At 41.2% G+C, this 21,939-nt stretch overlaps 2 protein-coding genes across 3 annotated transcripts in view; both read left to right on the top strand.

Moving 5' to 3' along the window:
* Window positions 1–106: 106 nt before the first annotated feature.
* Window positions 107–14,685, top strand: spint1b (serine peptidase inhibitor, Kunitz type 1 b). Of its 2 annotated transcripts, none has more exons than XM_029734245.1 (10): window positions 107–1,025; window positions 1,742–1,899; window positions 2,325–2,466; window positions 8,298–8,468; window positions 8,652–8,687; window positions 8,881–9,012; window positions 9,731–9,781; window positions 10,064–10,234; window positions 12,479–12,538; window positions 13,684–14,685. In XM_029734245.1, the coding sequence occupies exons 1-10, from the start codon at window positions 578–580 to the stop codon at window positions 13,866–13,868; spliced, it is 1,554 nt and encodes a 517-aa protein (XP_029590105.1). In that variant the 5' UTR covers window positions 107–577; the 3' UTR covers window positions 13,869–14,685. The 2 variants fall into 2 exon arrangements, with proteins under 2 accessions (XP_029590105.1, XP_029590106.1); XM_029734246.1 differs by having other exon boundaries at window positions 108–992.
* Window positions 14,686–19,295: 4,610 nt separating this feature from the next.
* LOC115175077 (uncharacterized) overlaps window positions 19,296–21,939 on the top strand; it is a 73,333-nt gene continuing 70,689 nt past the window's right edge. Inside the window, exon 1 of the mRNA XM_029734249.1 lies at window positions 19,296–19,737. The gene's annotated coding sequence lies outside the window, so the exon portion shown is untranslated. The remainder of the gene's footprint in view (window positions 19,738–21,939) is intronic.

The raw sequence follows: 21,939 nt of genomic DNA, 5'->3' as shown, positions 1-21,939 counted from the left end.
TTACGCCATTTTAAAGTAGTCAAAGTAACCTGGGTGGGGATTCCTATGGGTCGTAGACTCAATGGCGCTGCTCATGCGTTCACCGACGATATAATTGCACAGATATAAATGAGTCCTCTATCTATCTCTATGGACACACCTGAGAATTTTGTTTAAGTTAAATTGTTGGCCTTTCTTGCGAATGAAAACACCCAACATAGCTGAGTGATTTAATCGCGTGAGGCACTCTCTTTACTTGGATTTTAAACAAGGAACGCAGAAATAAGATTATAGCCTATCTTGTTTGTTTTTCAGCAAAATACATACGTATTGCTATAACCCGTGTTGTCGGTCGACTGTTGAAGTCATTTCATGTCGCACGTTCTGTGTTGGGGACATTCATGGAATATCGGTTTGTTTGAAATTAAATAAGACATTTTGGAGACGGAATGGGCGTTGAACCTTTGTCCAAATATTGTTTATAGGAGTAATTCACACGGAAACCGAGAGGAAACATAAAACAACACTTGACTGCATTTACCTTCGTTGTGTCGTAGGCTATTGTTCGGTAGGCTACGTCTTTCAAGTAACGGCAATAATGACGGCTCTGTGTATTGGGTCAGTATTAGGATCCGCGCTGTTGCTCCTGTCAATAGTCTGCCAAGACAACGCACAGGTTACAAATGGAGAAAACTGCGCCGGGAATTTCAATGTGGGCAATGCAAACTTTGTGCTAGACACTGAAGACTCTGTCAAAGTAGGAGCCAGTTTCATCTCGTCCCCAACTGTAACCCAAGCTGAAGACTGTGTTAGCTATTGTTGCCAAGACCCCAATTGCAACTTGGCTCTGATTGAGAATGGTGAAGAGAAAGGCTCGGTTAAAACATGTTTTCTGTTTAACTGCCTGTACAAGAGAGAGTATGTCTGCAGGTTTGTGAACAAAGTGGGATTCACAAATTACATTTTAGACTCAGTCTATGAAGATTACCTGGGAGGACCTGAAAGCACCCGTGGTAAGATCAAGACTCGACTCACTCCAGTTACAGGTAGTCATTGATTTATAGTCTTATAGGCCTACGGACCAGTTTCCCAGACCCACATTAATAAACATAGTCCTGGACAAAGCATGTTTTAATGGCGATTTAAATCGGCAATCAGGAGTTGAAACAATAGAGTTTAGTCCCGCCTCTGTTCCCCGGACAAGCTGGAGAAATGGAGCCACTCTCAAATTCATACACAGCGCTATGGATGCAAGGACTGACCAGCCTTGATATCAACAGTATAGTTTGTATCATGTTTTGAGGCTATACAGGGTCGGTTTGCATTTACTTTGTATACGAACATTGGAGTAAAACATGCTTATATTTTGGGCCCTGATGGGGTACAGCAGTTGACCTAAGCTCATGAGGTATTGTTAAGTTGTGTTCTTCAAGAGTCAATTCATATTGTTAATTTATATGTCCAAAAATAGATTTATCTATTGCAGAGATGTTTCGTCCAGTACTATAGGCTAAATCTAGAAACCAGCCCATCAAAGCCCATTCTTACTGATAATTACTAATACTAACCCCCACAACCTAAATGTTATCCACCCAGGCTCCTGCTTGTGTCCTACTGTGATTTCTTTTGTGTGTTTGGTGCTGGGACAGGAAAAAATTAACAATCTCAGTGCAAATAGACTTATTATTATTATTATTATTATTATTATTATTATGATTGTTTTGATGGTAATTATTTTGCTGATTGGTATGGCTGCTCTCAGGTGATGAGGACAAGTTCCCCACTGCCAAAGCGGGTCGGGACATTGTGGTCCAACCCAACGACACAGTGACATTGAATGGCATTGAGAGCTGGGATGACAAAGTGATAACTAGCTACAAGTGGAGCCTTGTGAAGGGGGAGAACACGGTGGAAATGACGGTGAGGGCATCAACCTCGTCATCATCCTCATAATAATAACAATGCTACACTTTATTGTCCCAGAGGGGAAATAGTCTTGGGAATGTAGTATTGCTGGATAAAAAACGAGTACTATACATTACACGCTCAACACATACTCATCATCATCAAACCCTCCTTTTCTTCATTAGCCTATGTATAATCTATTGTTGTTATTCAGAACAATGCTTCATGTTTTAATGGTGTGGTCTTGCTGCATGGTAAAAATACAGAATGAATATGCACGTTTGCCTTAAGTCTTTTGAGTTTAATAATCTGAATAAACACACTGATCAAGCATTGGTCCAGCTTAAATGCTTGTTTTTATATATATATATAGATGGATAGAAATGTAAAAGTCAGGTTCGGGCACAGTTGTATTTTTCTCTTATCCTTTTTTCTTCCAGAAAACGGACCTGAAGGATCAGGTGAAGCTGAGCAACCTGAAACCTGGGAAGTACATCTTCCAGCTAAAGGTCACCGACTCCAGCAACCAATCAGCCATGGATCAGGTCTCTGTCCTCGTCCTCACTCCAGAACAGTCTGAGGGTGAGTACTGAATTATGGGAATTGTGGTCATGTGTAATGTCCATGTTAAACACTTTGTGTATGTGTTTTAAAGCTGTCAATAACTAGGTTTCCAGCCAACCTTTTTTTATGTCGGATAAAAACAGGCCTGATGGAAACAGAAAATTTGTCGGTAAACTTTCCAAATGTCGACAAAACAAGGAACATTATAGACAAGGTGTGTCGTTAAAATGTATTATGTGAGAAATGTCAGAAACGCTTCTATGCGCAAATATTGATATCATAACCATCATATGGAAGTAAAGTTGGAGTTACACGATATGTTGTGTGGTCCTCCCTCTACGACTCGGAAAGCAGGCAGTTTATTAGGCTCCCGAGTGGCGCAGCGGTCTAAGACACTGCATCGCAGTGCAATAGGTGTCACTGCAGTCCAGCGTCGTCTGGGGCAGGCCGTCATTGTAAATAAGTTTGTTCTTAACTGATTTGCCTAGTTAATAAGCAACTCAGGCTACAGATGAAATAAGTTATGAACTTCACGGAGGGGGGGTGAAAGTGCAAGGTGATGAGCTTGATGATCCTTTCTAATAAATATTGAGGTTTTGATTCTGGTGACAGGATGATCGATGCTTGGCTGCCATTTGACAAACTTAACATGATCTCGCTCTTTTGTCCATAATAATCTCATGTAGGCTATACCTACACTGTAGCTGCAATCTGTTGGCTGGAGCGCACCTCCTAATACCAGAGTGGGAACACTCGCTATGTAACATCTTTTCCTTTTTGTATGAGAACCATCAGCAGAGTTGAAAATGTGATGGAAACCCATTTAACTTGTATTTTTTAGTAGGTACATGGGAATTTAACTTGAAAAGTAATTTTTTATGTGCACTATGTCATCATGCACAGCCTTTTATATGCCACAAGTCAATTCGATGGAACTCATCTCTGGTAGGGAAAATGCACGTTTTTATTTTAGAATATTCACATGAAAATCTTTTGCCAATTTAGATGGAATCATAGCTATAGACCCCAAAATGTAATGGTTTTAGCTAGTTTAAATGTAAGCGGTCCCCCAAGGAGGATGGACTATAGCTTGCCTGTCACTGACACACTATAGCTCAGTTGGTATGTAGCATGGTGCTTGCAACGCCAGGATAGTGGGTTTGATTCCCGGGACCAGCTGTAAAATCTATGTACGCATGACAGTAAGTAGCTTTGGTTAAAGGCGTCTGCTAAATTGCATATATTATATATTACACAAGAACGACCATATAGCTTGCCAGTCTGTACAAAAAAGGTTGAGAAACACTATTCACGTGCGTCTTTCACATGCGTCTTTCACATGCATTGCTTGCTGTTTGGGGTTTTAGGCTGGGTTTCTGTACAGCACTTTGAGATTTCAGCTGATGTACGAAGGGCTATATAAATACATTTGATTTGATTTTTTGATTTGATATTCCAGCACACTAGCCTTGTGGATTGATGCACCAACGATATCTATACTGAACAAGAATATAAACTCAACATGTAAAGTGTTTCATAAACTGAAATAAAATATCCCAGAAATCTTCCACACACACCAAAAGCTTATTTATCTAAAAGGAATTAAACAAATTTCTTTATATTCCTGTTGGTGAGCATTTCTCCTTTGCCAAGATATTCCATCCACCTGACAGGTGTGGCATATCAAGAAGCTGATTAAACAGTATGATCATTACACAGGTGCACCTTGTACTGGGGACAAAAGGACACTCTAAAATGTGCAGTTTTGTCACACAACACAATGCCACAGATTTCTCAAGTTTTGAGGGAGCATGCAATTGGCATGCTGACTGCAGGAATGTCCACCAGAGTTGTTGCCAGATAATTTAATGTTAATTTCTCAGCCATAAGCCGCCTCCAACGTTATTTAGAGAATTTGGCAGTATGTCCAACTGGCCTCACAGACGCAGACCACGTGTAACCATTCCAGCCCATGACCTCCACATCCGGCTTCTTCACCTGCGGGGTTGTCTGAAACCAGCCACAACTGGAGTATTTCTCTCTGTAATAAAGCCTTTTTTGGGGGTTAAAATCATTCTGATTGGCTGGGCCTAGGCCCACCCATGGCTGCGTCCCTGCCCAGTCATGTGAAATCCATAGATTAGGGCATAATTCATTTATTTGATTTGACTGGTTTTCTTATGAACTGTAACTCAGTAAAATTGTTGCATATTGTGTTAATATTGTTGTTCAGTATAAATGAATGTCATCCTTTGAACTACTCCTAGACAAACCTGGTCTTTGGTTTCCTGTAATCAGGCAGTTTACTAAGTATAGTCCTGTACCCTGCAGGAGGTTAGGATTGGTTCCCCACACATACCATTTTAATGTGGATCATGTGTAAGCAAAAGTTTACATGAAGGAAGGGCCTTATTTTGTTACTGGTTAACATGGGCTTGGGTTTTAGTTAAAGAAAAATGTAAATTTTACTGACGCTTAAGCCAAACAACTTTGATACAGTACTTCAATTGCAATCAACATAATTAGGTGCTCTCAATGGTTTGTGAATAAAATTGATTATTTTCGACCATTGACCATTAAGTCAAGCTCGTAGCTTTAAAAACATGTGTACTTGACACCCAACACAAGGAGAACTGTGTGACCACTCCCCTGCTAAGCTAGGATGAGAACAGGTCTGGCGTGATTCACAGTTGAGTCATGTCAGCCAGTTTCCCAGGTGAGACCACAGACAGACAGACAGAATGGCATTCGCACAGACAGGCGCACGGACAGACAGACAGACAGACAAAGGTTGACTAGGGTGCCCTTACACAACCCTCTACTTTACTACCAATAGGAACGGAGTGGAAAGGTTTATTGGCCGAGGCCCAGCCCTCCTTGAAAGTTCCACAGAATGTTGTGTTGCTAATACCAATGAAAAGGCTATGTCACAGACCGGGAGAGAGATTTCTGGGAGTTTTGGAACATGAAATGGGGAAATTGTTTACAAATAGGCAATTTTTGTATCTTGGTAGAAAGAAAGAAAAAAAGCTGGAAACTTTACTGAGTACAGCAAAGGAAAAGCAGGAAGCCCCCAAAACATAGTGCCAACAGACAGTAGACCAGTGTCAATAGATAGTTGAACTACACAGTAGATGCCCCTGCAGGAAAAGCCAAGATGGCCATGCAGGTGTTCCAGTGAAATAAATGTTACAAATACAAAACCGTTTCGCAGAGTCATAGCAACTACTACAACCTTTTGAATAACATTTTCCTGTAGTGGAGAGACTTTCTCCAGAGCTTGGGACTACATTTCTATCTGCAAAAAGATTATCTCAGAATCATCTTTCAAGCTCTGAATCCTCATTGGTTTTATTAGTGTCAGCAATTTTGGTATTGTATTCCTTTGAACTTAACGTGAATTGTGGTATTTAGAGTACTATTATAGTTAGAACATTGAACGGAACAAGACTGTCAATAGAACCTTGTAGTCCTAAGCTCTCGAGCTCATAAATGTAAGGAATTCTATTGTGTGTATATAGTAACCCACTATATATACATCCACACACTGCAATATCCCAAGTGTATCGCTTTGTCCTCAGATCAATGGCCCTTATCACCTTATCTGTGTACTCCTGCTGTACCAGCTAAAAGTCATTTGTATGTGTGCTATCACTTAGCGGTTTATCTGAGGTAAACAGTAACTGTCCGCAGGCTTACTGGGTAGGAAGCTCCTCTTTATCTCTCACTGCTGATGCACTGACTTGATGAGGGTCCATAGCCTCGTTCAAATGTTGACGACACTGTTCTTCCACACATTGTCATTTGGGTTGAGTCAGTAAGGGCACACACAGAAATGTTTTGCAAAGTCTTATGAAAATGTAAGGCTTATTATTGGACAAGTCCAGGTAGTTCCTCCCTCTTTCAGTCCTTTTTTTCTTCTGTATGATGCCGAATGAATGCAACCTATGTCCATGTGATGGGCCAACACTTGGTTGGTTGCTATTATAAGGTTGGATAGGATAGATGAAGTCATTGTTGCGTTCATATCACTCCATCATAGCTGTGCTGAGTGACGGGTCCAATATGGTAACAAGTGGAAATGCCGGATTAATTCATGTTCAGTGTTAGCCCCTATTCAAGTCAGTTTTGTTGAACGCCTTTGGAAATCGGAAACAGTTCTCTTCCTAAGTACACCTATAAATCTGAAATGATTAAATGGGTATAAGATATATGAAAATTCCTCTATCCAAAGGAAGGGTAAAGTAATGACTATCTTTTAAACCTATCCGATTCCTTCGTATTTCCCCAGAGTACCTAGGAATAGGGGCTAGGCCACTCGGGCCTGATTTGGAATTCGTAAAGCTATTATGACTGGCCTTTGTCACGTGCTGGTCGCAGGCCTGGGCAATTCCAGTCTCCGGGGGCCTGATTGGTGCTACACTTTCCCCCATCCCTAACAAAGACACCTGATTTAAACTAATTGTATTTTTAACTGAAGCTCATGATTAGTTGATTATTGGAGTCAGGTGTGTTAGCTGGGGCAAAAGTGTGACACCAATCAGGCCCCGGAGGACTGGAATTGCCCAGGCCTGCGGCAGGTAGCCTAGTGGTTAGAGCATTGGGCCAGTAACCGAAAGGTTGCTAGATCGAATCCCCGAGCTGACAAGGTAATCATCTGTCGTTCTGCCCCTGAACAACGCAGTTAACTCACTGTTCCCAGGCAGGCCGTCATTGTAAATAAGAATTTGTTCTTAACTGACTTGCCTAGCTAAATACATGTGTATTTTTTTTAATCAGTTCTATTTTATATTTTAATACAATTGTTTAATAACAAGTAATATATTTCTTTTCTCGAAGGTAGGGGTCAAAATGATTGACACCCCTGAAGATTCTTAGAAATAGAGTAGTCAAGTCTTTAGTATTTGGTCCCATATTCCTAGCACGCAATGATTGTGACTCTACAATGATTGTGACTCTCTTGGTTGTTTCAGATTATTTTGTGCCCAATAGAAATGCGGAAATAATGTATTGTTTAATTTGAGACACTTTTATTGTAAATAAGACGTCTACATTAATGTGGATGCTACCATGATTACAGATAATCCTGAATGAATCGTGAATAATGAGTGAGAGTTACAGGGTCAAAGATCATACCCCCAAGACATGCTAACCTTCCCTGTTATTGGTAATGGTGAGAGGTTAGCATGTGTTGGGGCAATGATCTTTGAACCCCTATCTGTTATCAAGGATCTCAAACATTTTGGACCCCCACTGTATGTTCTATACATTTGTATCTCAACGTTCTCTAACGATGACTCTCCTGAACACACCCTTGTTGACATTCCACCATGAGCCTAAACGGTGTGCATGGGTAAATGTAAGGATACGGTCACAGACCTCCTCTAATGGTGGCATTGGTGTCCTGTTGGCTGCAATAAGCATTTTATGGTTGTGGGTTTAAAGGGAAGCACCAACACTGTACTGTAGAGCTACAGTACAATGTTAAACTGTTTAGCTGCTCAGGTTGCTGGACTTTGGATAAAAACGACTTTGTTGACATGGTGAAGTGTGTTTTAAAGGGATAGTACACCCAAAATACACATTGGCGTGAATTTTTACTTACCTTGGCTGTTGTCGACTGACCGAGGGCCTAGTCAGTTTTGCATTATGGTAAAACTGAGGGATCCATTATCACGAATAGCTTATATAAATGGCAGTTGCAATACATTCACATTACAGCCATGCTATGTAACGCATAGATCATTTACCTATGTATCTCATGTAAAGTTGTAAAAAAATATATATATTTAATCAAACCAATATTAATCCTCCATAATCATCTCTGACTTGTCTGTCTGCTTGCCCAGGTCACTGTCTGGTCCCCAAGAAGGTGGGTCACTGTCGAGGAGCCTTCCCTAGGTGGCACTACAACGGTGCGTCAGAGAAGTGCGAGGAGTTCACCTTCGGGGGCTGCAAGGGGAACCGCAACAACTACATCTCCCAGCAGGAGTGCTCCAATGCCTGCCACGGCGTGTCAGGTACAATGAGATGGAGCGGTCTGTCTGTAGCCGACTGTCTGTAGCCGACTGTCTGTAGCCGACTGTCTGTAGCCGACTGTCTGTAGCCGACTGTCTGCAGCCGACTGACTGTATGCATGCCAGCTGTCTTTTCATATTCTCTCTTGCAAGTTGAATCTATTGTCTCTCATTTTCATCCTACAGCTGCGTCAGGAAGAAGAATTGGCGTGCCTACTGAAGGTGAGTAATGTTAATGCTAACATGCAAATTTATGGAAGCATAAACACTTCACAATATAAACACTATACACGACGTAAACACTATTCACCATATAAAAAAGGTGAATGAACTGTGTTTACTTGCATGCGTACATACCATCCACCACATCTATGTTAAGTAAGTAAGTGTGTGTGTGTGTGTGTGTGTGGTTTAGGGGAGGTTTGTGGCTCCCCCTGTAACTCCGGTCAGTTTACTTGTGACAACGGCTGCTGTCTGGATGAAGATCTGGAGTGTGACACAGTGTCTCAGTGCAGCGACGGCTCTGACGAGGCATCCTGCGACAAACGTGAGTCCACACACAAACATACACACAGCAGTTTTTACTTAAATGGCTACACGGACTATCTGAGTTTACCTTTTTGTATTTTAATTATTTTCTTGCACTGTCTCTATGCACACTCACAGGACTCTACACACACACACGCACACTGACATACATTTACATTTTACATATTAGTCATCTCTCTCTCTCACACTCACACACAACATGCACACACATTTATACTGACTCTACACACACACAATCATATACAGTGCTGCTACTCTGTTTATCATATCCTGATGCCAATATTTATACATATCTATCTATATCACTCCAGTATCCCTGCACATTGTAAATATGGTATTGGAGCTGACTTACCCAGTATATTCTATAGCTTCTTACTTACTTGTTGTGTGTTTTTGTTCTACCTTATGTTATTTTTAGTCCTACATTAATATTGATTACTGCATTGTTGTTGGGTTTAGAGTTTGCAAGAAAGGCATTTCTCTGTACTTGTGCACGTGACATTAACTTGAAACTTATCAACTGCAATGAAAACAAGGAAGTCTGCTAGTCTTAAGTCACTTTACCTCACACATGATCAAAAACATCTTAGTTTTAGACCATCCATAAAGAGTGACTCTTAAAAGATTGCTGAGGTACGCTTCATGAATACAACAAACTCCTAAACGTTCCCAGGCTGTGTCTGTACAGCAACATAACCTGATGCTTGTTTTGGCAGTGAACCAGACCTTCACTCGTCTGCTGAACATTGATGTGGACAAAAGTAGGGGTGAGTTGATTTAGATTTTCACACCCAAGCTTACTATAGCCCCTTTATAAACCCTTACCAAAGCAATACAATTTATCCTACTACAGCTCTAGTACCCATACCTCGACCCTATTTACCAGTCACAACTCTAGTGTGCTTACTATAGTCCCAGCCCTAGATGCCCTGCCCAATCCTAGTTCCCCTACTACAGTCACAACCCAAGTATCAGGTCCACACAGTCCTGTAGTGGACAATACCTTTATCACATCTCTCTCTGTCTGTCTGTCGCTCTCTCTCTCTCAGCCCGCTGCACCAAGCCCCCTAGGACGGGGATGTGCCGCGCCAGCCACTCCCACTGGTACTATGACCCGCTCAACAGGAAGTGCCATCGCTTCACATACGGTGGCTGTGACGGCAACGACAACAACTTTGACGTGGAGGAGAGCTGCAAAGAGACCTGCAAGGGCGTGACTGGTACAGAACTCTAGGCCTGTATTCAGTGTCCGAGTAAGAGTGCTGGACTAGGATCAGTTTAGTCTTTTAGATCATAATGATTAAGATTAGGAGGACCTGATCCTGGGCGGCAAATAGCCTAGGGGTTAGAGCGTTGGTCTAATAACCGAAAGGTTGCAAGATCAAACAAGGTAAACATCTGTCATTCTGCCCCTGAACATGGCAGTTAACCTACAGTGAGGGGGAAAAAAAGTATTTGATCCCCTGCTGATTTTGTACGTTTGCCCACTGACAAAGAAATGATCAGTCTATAATTTTAATGGTAGGTTTATTTGAACAGTGAGAGACAGAATAACAACAAAAAAATCCAGAAAAACGCATGTCAAAAATTGTATAAATTGATTTGCATTTTAATGAGGGAAATAAGTATTTGACCCCCTCTCATTCAGAAATATTTCTGGCTCCCAGGTGTCTTTTATACAGGTAACGAGCTGAGATTAGGAGCACACTCTTAAAGGGAGTGCTCCTAATCTCAGCTTGTTACCTGTATAAAAGACACCTGTCCACAGAAGCAATCAATCAGATTCCAAACTCTCCACCATGGCCAAGACTAAAGAGCTCTCCAAGGATGTCAGGGACAAGATTGTAGACCTACACAAGGCTGGAATGGGCTACAAGACCATCGCCAAGCAGCTTGGTGAGAAGGTGACAACAGTTGGTGCAATTATTCACAAATGGAAGAAACAAAAGAACTGTCAATCTCCCTTGGCCTGGGGCTCCATGCAAGATCTCACCTCGTGGAGTTGCAATGATCATGAGAACGGTGAGGAATCAGCCCAGAACTACACGGGAGGATCTTGTCAATGATCTCAAGGCTGCTGGGACCATAGTCACCAAGAAAACAATTGGTAACACACTACGCGTGAAGGACTGAAATCCTGCAGAGCCCGCAAGGTCCACCTGCTCAAGAAAGCACATGTATATGCCCGTCTGAAGTTTGCCAATGAACATCTGAATGATTCAGAGCACAACTGGGTGAAAGTGTTGTGGTCAGATGAGACCAAAATGGAGCTCTTTGGCATCAACTCAACTCACCGTGTTTGGAGGAGGAGGAATGCTGCCTATGACCCCAAGAACACCATCCCCACCGTCAAACATGGAGGTGGAAACATTATGCTTTGGGGGTGTTTTTCTGCTAAGGGGACAGGACAACTTCACCGCATCAAAGGGACGATGGATGGGGCCATGTACCGTCAAATCTTGGTGTGAGAACCTCCTTCCCTCAGCCAAGGCATTGAAAATGGGTCGTGGATGAGTATTCCAGCATGACAATGACCCAAAACACACGGCCAAGGCAACAAAGGAGTGGCTGAAGAAGAAGCACATTAAGGTCCTGGAGTGGCCTAGCCAGTCTCCAGACCTTAATCCCATAGAAAATCTGTGGAGGGATCTGAAGGTTCGAGTTGCCAAACGTCAGCCTCGAAACCTTAATGACTTGGAGAAGATTTGCAAAGAGTAGTGGGACAAAATCCCTCCTGAGATGTGTGCAAACCTGGTTGCCAACTACAAGAAACATCTGACCTCTGATTGCCAACAAGGGTTTTGCCACCAAGTACTAAGTCATGTTTTGCAGAGGGGTCAAATACTCATTTCCCTCATTAAAATGCAAATCAATTTATAACATTTTTGACATGCGTTTTTTTCTGGATTCTTTTGTTATTCTCTCTCACTGTTCAAATGAACCTACCTTTAAAATTATAGACTGATAATATCTTTGTCAGTGGGCAAACGTACAAAATCAGCTGGGGATCAAATACTTTTTTCCCTCAATGTACTGTTCCTAGGCCGTCATTGTAAATAAGAATTTGTTCTTAACTGACTTGCCTTGTTAAATAAAGGTAAAATAAAATCAGCACTCCTACTTTGAGACACTCTGAACAACTGAGCTACAGTTTAGGGCTGCGTTCAGCAAAATGTTATGGAATGTTCAGATGTTAAAATACAAAAATATATTATTTTCAACTGATCCGCTTCATCGACATGTAGAGGAAGGAATCATGTCAGTTTTATTTATGGTAGTTCTACCTGCAACAGTTAGTACTTTGCAGCTGTATTGTTCAACGTAGTGCTATTTTGATCTACTGTATTTATTGCAGGTCTGTCTCCTTTAAGTCTCTGTGTGGTCAAGCAAAAGTTTTCAAAGGCTTTGAGGTCAAGCAACATGGACCATTTATTCTTAATGGCTCGGTGTCTTTTTCTCTATAGAACATGACGTGTTTGCAAGGGGAATGTTTGAACGCTACGAGGAAGAGGAAAGTGAGTCCGGTAAGAAACTCTGTCTATACCTCCCTCCTCCGGGAGTTAGAACCTGTCTGTCTGTACCTCTCTCCTCCGGGAGTTAGAACCTGTCTGTCTGTACCTCTCTCCTCCGGGAGTTAGAACCTGTCTGTCTGTACCTCTCTCCTCCGGGAGTTAGAACCTGTCTGTCTGTACCTCTCTCCTCCGGGAGTTAGAACCTGTCTGTCTGTACCTCTCTCCTCCGGGAGTTAGAACCTGTCTGTCTGTACCTCTCTCCTCCGGGAGTTAGAACCTGTCTGTCTGTACCTCTCTCCTCCGGGAGTTAGAACCTGTCTGTCTGTACCTCTCTCCTCCGGGAGTTAGAACCTGTCTGTCTGTACCTCTCTCCTCCGGGAGTTAGAACCTGTCTGTCTGTACCTCTCTCCTCCGGGAGTTAGAACCTGTCTGTCTGTACCTCTCTCCTCCGGGAGTTAGAACCTGTCTGTCTGTACCTCCCTCCTCTGGGAGTTAGAACCTGTCTGTCTGTCTGTCTGTACCTCCCTCCTCCGGGAGTTAGGACCTGTCTGTCTGTCTATACCTCCCTCCTCCGGGAGTTAGAACCTGTCTGTCTATACACAGTGCTTGACTTGGGTGGGAGGTCACTGGAGCTGAGTACCGGCACCTCAAATGTTCTACTGATTGAGCTCCGGTTCCTCTTATAGAATATTGGCTCAAAGGTATTGTGGAGCTTCTACACCTAGACAGTACTGGAACCTATTTCGGTCCAAGTCGAGCACTGTCTATATCTCCTCCACTGTCATCTCTTGTTGTGGAAAAGCATGCTGAAAGTTTGTCAGTTGGTCTGCTTTGTTATGCTTTCCCAGCATTCTTTAGTGTACATAGCCAGATTGTATTCCATATACAGTGGGGACATTTGGGCTACTTCACTTTTCCAGAGGAAAGCCCAGAATCTTCCCCTGATCTCTGTTTAGTTGCCGAAACCAGTGGTTCTCACATGATTCTTCTCGCCTAGCACCAATACATCTCATTCAATTATTGGCTTGAAAAGTTGAATCAGGTGTGTTATTGCAGGTATGGAACAGAAATCCTGTGAGAAACACTGGTTTAGACGACTAAACGGACTAAACGCTGGTCTAAACCTTCATTTTGTCTGAATGCTTCTGTTCCTCCAGGCTCCATCGCTATAGCTATAGTGTTAGCGGTAGCCATCATGGGGGTGCTGGCTGCCCTGGGTTACTGCTTCCTGAAGCACAGGAAGGACCGTTCGCAGCACCAGCCCGTGGCCACTAACGTCCCCCATGTGGCTTTCGAAGAACGAGACACCCTGGTCTACAACACCACCACCAAGCCTGTCTGAAACAATTAGCACCTGCCTGGCTTTCAGGACCTTGGTTTACTGTGTTCATGTGTATACACTGATCTAACCAGAGCAGGACCAGACCAATAAATACACACACACTGACCTAACCAGAGCAAGACCAGACCAATAAATACACAAATCTCCCACACAGGTCTAAAAACTCCAGATACAGTCAGTAAGTGAGGAATTTAAGCAACATTTAATTTGAATAGAGCTTTGGCTCTTGCTTGGGCTCCTCCTTGGACAACCGGTTTTTGCTTTCACAGAAGTTTGCATTAAGGAGTTGATACATCAGCATGTTCTGGCACAACCATTCTGCAGAGCTTGAGTGAAGGAAAAGTATGAGACATGGGCACAAATCCAAATACTATAACTGTGTGGGCTTTTATAAGTGTGTTTTGTATGGAACACATTCTCAGGGGGGAAGAATTCTGTTCTAGGTTTTTCTTACAGATTTTCTTAAGATTTTTTTTTTTTTCTGTAACTTTTTTTTATTTATAAAATGTGATTGGTGCTGGGGTCGAGGTTTGCATTAGGCGTTTGTTTTGTCATGAAAATTCATAAGGAATACTAGATTTAAGTCTAGGTACCAATAAGTGATCTATGTACATTTTACTTACTGAAATGATTGTTACTAATATCTTTATGCACCAGTGTGTCTGTGTACTCAATTGTTATCATACTGTAATCGTTTCTTACTTTAAGTAACAACCATGACCTAGATCGTAAGGTAGGTGTCTGTCTTTTAATGTTCTATGTTTTGTGTTTCATGTTTCCTTTTTAACTGTAATAAAATTGTAATTCCATAATAGAACGTTGTGGTGTTTCTATATAATATGTACAGGGCATTACATGTTTTAGTTTAGTCACTAGATGGCGATATTTCACTAATGTATGCACAATATGCCTTGTGCATCATTTGTCAACTCCAAATCAATAGACCCAAAACACTATACATTAGTATGTCAAATTCTTTGAGTTTGATTTGGAGATTAGGAATTGCATGCCTGTGGAATATGAATAGCCTACATAGCTACATTGCTTGGTCCAGTCACATGCTGTCTTATAATTACGGTATATATATCCTCAGGAGATAATGTCCTGAAAATAATCTCTCGTTAGAGACATATTTGGTTCTGGGTGCCAATTATTAGGGTGAAAGCATTCCAAAATTGTCAATATACAATTAAAATTCTATGTAACACAATCACCTACTTCTTCTGAATAGAACATTAAAACATTTGGCATCCTCCCCAAATTTCCTAATCAAATGCATAACAAACCCAAATTATATTTTGCCTTCATGATTGCTTTTGGCTTAAGCTTGTGTATGCTTTCTCCTTCCAAGTGAATCCTTTCCCCAAGCAATTTGAAGATTCCTGACAGGTCCTGACTTGCGTGGACCTGCCCTTAGTTTGTTTACCTCCAGAATAGGGTCACCTGTAGATGTTAGACTTCCTGCTTGGTAACGCAATCTGAGCTTGTTGCAATACATTTCACAATCCCGGATTTAAATGGAAAAGTGTGTCTTGTGTATAATGATTTGATTATGTATGTGGGCTTCCTGAAGCGTGGTTTCACCAATTATAGTATTTTAATTATAGTATTTCCTCCCTCCCAATGATTTTTATTAAAGAGCCACTGAACAAGCCAATTGGCAAGTGTTTTTCTTTTGCTCGTTAGAAAAATTTGATTTCAGTCTTGGTGGTGTTTCTTGACTGAATCCCTGTTTGGTTAATGTTTGTCCCACTTGAGACACTGTAGCCTATTTAGCCCTTTTCACTTCCTCCAAATCCCCAGAATGAATATAAGAACTCAAGAAATCTGTAATTAATTTACAAAACATTGCCAAGGATGTTTTAATTGTGCAATTTTATATTAACTAAGGTGTTTGGTGCAGTATTTTTCAAGTAAAAAAATGTGTGACATCTCTTTGATAAACAAAGTCAGACTGCTGGGCAGGTCTGTGTCCCTGTCTATGCTATTGGATAGAGAGCAATCACCACAGATGTTCGACACATGTTAGTGGGCAAATGTACATATTCAAATTACGACCCAACCTTCATTTACCGTGGTGAAGCATGGATGTTCCAAACTCCGTTTAGACAAGAGTGACTTTATGACCAACATTATCCTATTAACAATTTCTAGTACATTTTGACAGTAGAATGACTGTTTCTGACTCACATCGATGACACATAGGCCATTTTCGAAGGCTCTTGTTGCTTTTTAGAGGCACTTACTCTTAGAGTAAGGGACAAAGGCAATCTGATTGTACTGTAGATCAATGATATATGTTTTAACTGTAGATGACTGACTGGGGCGCTGTTTTGAATCCGCGCAGCCATTTTGGTACTCCATAAAACAATTAAGGTTCTGGAAGCTATAGAAATGCATGTATTAATGTCTAAATTCTTTTTTGACAAGTGTTTTCTATTTAAAAAATGTTGTACTGTCCCCACTAAAATAAATACTTACAGTACCAGTCGAAAGTTTTGACACACCTACTCATTCAAGGGTTTTTCTTTATTTTTTACTATTTTCTACATTGTAGAATAATAGTGAAGACATCAAAACTATGAAATAACACATGGAATCATGTAGTAACTAAAGATGTTAAATCAAACTATATTTTAGATTTTAGATTCTTCAAAGTAGCCACCCTTTGCCTTCATGATAGCTTTGCACACTCTTGGCATTCTCTCAACCAGCTTCACCTGGAATGCTTTTCCAACAGTCTTGAAGGAGTTCCCACATATGCTGAGCACTTGTTGGCTGCTTTTCCTTCACTCTGCGGTCCAAATCACCCCAAACCATCTCAATTGGGTTGAGTTCGGGTGATTGTGGAGACCAGGTCATCTGATGCAGCACTCCATCACTCTCCTTGGTCAAATAGCCCTTACACAGCCTGGAGGTGCGTAGGGTCATTGTCCTGTTGAAAACAAACAATTGTCCCAATAAACACAAACCAGATGGTATGGCGTAACGCTGCAGAATGCTGTGGTAGCCATGCTGGTTAAGTGTGCCTTGAATTCTATATAAATCACAGACAGTGTCACCAGCAAAGAACCCCCACGCCATCACACCCCTCCTCCATGCTTGACGGTGGGAACCACACATGCAGAAATAATCAGTTTACCTACTCTGCGTCCCACAAAGACATTGCGGTTGGAACTAAAATTCTCAAATTTGGACTCATCAGACCAAAGGACAGATTTCCACCAGCCTAATATCCATTGCTTGTGTTTTTGGCCCAAGCAAGTCTCTTCTTCTTATTGGTGTCTTTTAGTAGTGGTTTCTTTGCAGCAATTCGACTATGAAGGCCTGATTCACGCAGTCTCCTCTGAACAGTTGATGTTGAGATGTGTCTGTTACTTGAACTCTGTGAAGCATTTATTTGGGCTGCAATTTCGGAGGCTGGTAACTCTAATGAACTTATCCTCTGCAGCAGAGGTAACTCTGGGTCTTCCTTTCCTGTGGTGGTCCTCATGAGAGTCAGTTTCATCATAGCACTTGATGGTTTTTGTGACTGCACTTGAAGAAATGTTCAAAGTTCTTGAAATTTGACTGACCTTCATGTCTTAAAGTAATGATGGACTGTTGTTTTTCTTTGCTTATTTAAGCTGTTCTTGCCATAATATGGACTTGGTCTTTTACTAAATAGGGCTATCTCCTGTATATCACCCCTACCTTGTCACAACACAACTGATTGGAATAAATGCATTAAGAAGGAAAGAAATTCCACACATTAACTTTTAACAATGCACACCTGTTCATTGAAATGCATTCCAGGTGACCAACTCATGAAGCTGGTTGAGAGAATGGCAACTTGGCTACTTTGAAGAATCTAAAATATGAAATATATTTTGATTTGTTGAACATGTTTTTGGTTACTTCATGATTCCATATGTGTTATTTCATCGTTTTGATGTCTTCACTATTATTCTACAATGTAGAAAATATACAAAAAATAAAGAAAAACCCTTGAATGAGTGGATGTGTCAAAACTTTTAACTGGTACTGTACATGTGATTTTGTCCTTGAAATATTTTATTGAAATATTGCTCCTTCTGGGGAGTGCCAATATGGTGGCCGGTGTCGATTAAGCCTCTCATTGGCCAGTGCATAGCATATGCAATCCAGGGTTTATATACATCATTGCTATAGATCTGTGGTAAGGGGCAGCTTTTACCTTGCTTCAAGTGACATGACGGTACTGTAGGCCTTCTTGCCTGAGAATAATATCCGCGATATGCATGATAAGCTAAACAGTATATGCTTTATTCAGGAGTGTAGTGTCCATATCAATTTCCCATCCACAAGGGTCACAAGCAGATAATCTATTGACTCCCCCATTTCCGATATAAAATGATTGTGTGGGTATAAACAATTTAGCTAGGTTACGTTTCTGCCATATTGCTTAATCTTTCCAGTCCTTTCATATCTGTGATGTGAAGTAAACACAGACTTTAGGATAGGACAACACTTTATAGAATGCTCTTTTTTAGTGTCCCCCTTTTCCACAAAACACACTCTTATGATGTGTTCAAAATATCGTGTTGTCATGTGATGTTCTGTCAGGGGTCAACGCAAGGTCATGTTTACAGATTTGATGCAATCACAATTCTCCCACAGCAGCTGCCAATCAACCAACCTTCCAACAGAAACGGTTTGAGGTGATTGAGAGATACCATAGATAGTTCAGATAATTTCTTTCACCTTCCTGGAAAAGACAGACTAGGGCGGCAGTTGAAAAATGACTAGATGGGATTACTAAACAAGCGGTGGATGTGGATTAATGGAAACTGGCTCAACACCATTCTCACACCAGTTCAATATTTTTTAATCCCTTAGGGAAAGGGAATGACTGCAAGATCCATCACTCTCACACACTCAGCAGGCAGGTTGTGTTTTTATGCATTCAAGTCAGACATGCCTTCATGTAGGCTGTTTCTCACAGCTATTTGTCTGACGTTGCGATGCTGTTATCATAGATTGTTTATGGCTTTTATACTGGGGGAGCGGAGATAGAGGCCCAATATGGACAGTAGTATTCCTTGCAGGTGTAACAATTCCAACACTGTGTTCAATTTTATTCTCACACATTTGATAGTGATAGATATGCTATAAAATGTAATGTGGCATGACACCATCTTGCTTTTAGAGATTGTGAGAAACTAGATTACTAGAGAAACAAGCAACAAAAATGGGGTCAGACTGTGAATTTCTTTAGATATTGTTTGGGTGCATTCACCATCTCGTTGACTGAGTGGAACATGACACGTGTTGTCACACCTACGTAGCCTACACCTTCAATAAACATGACAATCTTCGCACATTTTGGGACTGAGACAATACGAACACCAGCCTGCAGTATTGCTCGTCACGCCAGCCCACTTTTTAAAAAATGCCTCGTGCATCTCAAGCAAAGGATGACTTCCTGCTGACGCATGTTTCAAATTTCATTATGCGGTGAAGAATCGTGTTGCATTTTAATCCAACGCTAGCTGTTAAACATTTAAAAAAATCTATATCGATAACTGTGTTTCCTTTATTTGCGTCATCTTTTTGATGCTGACAAAAACTGTTTATATATATATTTTAACAAGTTCAAGGAGGGACGCAGGGGAAAGGGGCGGCGTTCACCAGGCAGTGAAATTCATGAAAACCACTGTACGGACAGAATCAAACACTACAGTTGGCCTACATCGTCTTGTCCAGGCGCAGTCAAACTCCTCGGAATTATAACAACGTTTTCAACTTTTAGTGTCATTGAACAACTGTCAAATAATACTGCGAATGTAACCGCAACATTGTCGTGCCACAAGGAGTTCTCAGTGAAGTTTTAGAAACTTTCAGGACTGCGGTAAGTTGCAAAAGTTAATTTTAAGCCCTGTCAATTGATGAGATGTGAAAGGTTACAGCTGATACTGTATGATGATGTGTCGGAAATGTGCCTTTCGTCGAATTCATTCGTCGGTTGTAAAAAATAAATGTGATTCCTTAAAGTTATGTATCTGTCTGACGACATGGAGGACAAACAGCCTAATGTCGTGTTAGTTGTGTATGAGCAAACCGGCTGCTTAACGCAAATAATATGCAATTCTGTGGTCATCATCAGCTGACAACACTGAAAGACCATTGTTGAACAAAGGCTTTATGGTAACATTGTGACCCATTTAAAAGTTACACGTTCACATGCCTGAGATAAAGCAGCTTTCATAGTTCTGAAACATTTTGGTAAAGTTGTTCTATTGTTGATGGTGTATGGTTGTGAAGAGTATATCAATGATCCAATGTTGGACCGCCTATATAAAGCCTAATCACTGACAACACTTACTGTCAATGCAAAAGAGAGGCTACAAGTGGATGGCAGGTAGTCTAACGGTTAGAGCGTTGGTTGCTAGTTCAAATCCCTGAGCAAACTAGGTTAAAACAAATCTGTCGATCTGTCCATGAGCAGGGCACTAAACCCTAGTCACCATAAATCATGGCTCATCCCATGCCGTGACCCCACTCTCAGGAAGGGGAGTAGGATATGAAAAATAAATCACATTTCCATTTCATCTCACTTGTAGAGGTTACACACGTGTACATATGTGGAACAGGACAAATGTATTTATCATTGGACGCAACGTGTCCATGAGCAGGGTCTAAACCCTGGACCCACCAAAGTCTTAACTGTTAGCCTAGACCAGGGGTGTCGAACAAATGTTGCCCCAGGGGCCGCATTCAGTGTTCAACGGGGGGCCGCTCGAAAAATTAGCTGTTTCCTCGCTTTGCAAACAATATTCCTCTATTTGCGATACTCCCTGACCGTCGAGCTTTAGTTTCAGGGATTATTAGCGAACTGGACACGGTCAAGAAACTGTATAAATGTAAGTCCATTATCATTTCTACCCCGTTTTGATTTGGTTGTAGTCATTTTAAAGTATATTAAACTTTTTTACTAAACCCAGCAGTATGTTTAATGTGTTTGACCTCTGTCCTTGAGGGAATCCTCTCTTGGAGCGATGGTGACACCGATCTTGAGGTTGCAGACAGGGCAAAATCACGAAACTGTGAGCCTGACTCATGTACGCATCTAAGTGCTATCAATCCTGTTCATTTCTTTGCAAAAAAAAATCACATTTTCAGCTGTTTTCTGCCATACGTCCATATAGTATTTCACTAGCCTACATTTTCAGCCTCCGATTACTCCAAGGTAAGTTATTTAATACATCATTGCCTGCACCTTGAGTATGTGCGTCATTGTAGAATCAACCCGGAAATGTGTCTATTTACATCAGCTGATTGTATTACAACAGCCTGTGGGATAATTGATCTGTTGGCCTAGAGATGGATTTGCTCCACCCTTTTCTAAATACCGCTAAGCTTGCTACTGCACCTGAGCATGGCCACCTGAAAACATGACCGTCATGTGCTGCCCACTTGTGAAAGCACACTGGCCACAAGGCACTGATTTTTACATCTTTCTTGGAATCAGTAATGTGTTGTCGATAGTTCAATGTCTGGCATCTCTTTCTGAATGTGTTTTGATGGGCCAAAGGCCTTGCATTCCTTAGGTTAATGCCCTTTCAGACAGCACAGCCTGCAGCAATATTCGAGACATCTCTGCATTTGTTGTGAATTTCTGTACCTTTCACACCACTGAGAATGATTCTACAGTTAATAACTAAGAATCATATTCTTGCCACCTCCAGTGGAGGCCTCAGTCACCTTCTGCATTACCATCCATGTTCATATCTTTCTTGCAAAGCTATGGGAATAGAGCTGGGCGGTATCCAGATTTTCATACAGTTTCTGTTAGAGGTCGACCGATTTATGATTTTTCAACGCCGATACCGATTATTGGAAGACCAAAAAAAGCCGATTTTATTTATTTGTAATAATGACAATTACAACAATACTGAATGAACACTTATTTTAACTTAATATAATACATAAATACTATCAATTTAGCCTCAAATAAATAATGAAACATGTTCAATTTGGTTTAAATAATGCAAAAACAAAGTGTTGGAGAAGAAAGTAAAAGTGCAATATGTGCCATGTAAGAAAGCTAACA

Source organism: Salmo trutta, chromosome 35 (assembly GCF_901001165.1).
Source record: "Salmo trutta chromosome 35, fSalTru1.1, whole genome shotgun sequence".
NCBI lineage: Eukaryota > Metazoa > Chordata > Actinopteri > Salmoniformes > Salmonidae > Salmo > Salmo trutta.
Note: the sequence above shows the minus strand (reverse complement) of the source record. Positions and strands in the feature narration are given on the sequence as shown.

What these genes read in the sequence shown, in the direction of transcription:
- spint1b (XM_029734245.1), top strand. Translation starts at nt 578, where the DNA reads ATGACGGCTCTGTGTATTGGGTCAGTATTAGGATCCGCGCTGTTGCTC. An exon ending in AATTGGCGTGCCTACTGAAG is followed by an intron (nt 8,688 to 8,880) that starts GTGAGTAATGTT and finishes TGTGTGGTTTAG; the next exon opens with GGGAGGTTTGTGGCTCCCCC. An exon ending in CGAGGCATCCTGCGACAAAC is followed by an intron (nt 9,013 to 9,730) that starts GTGAGTCCACAC and finishes TTGTTTTGGCAG; the next exon opens with TGAACCAGACCTTCACTCGT.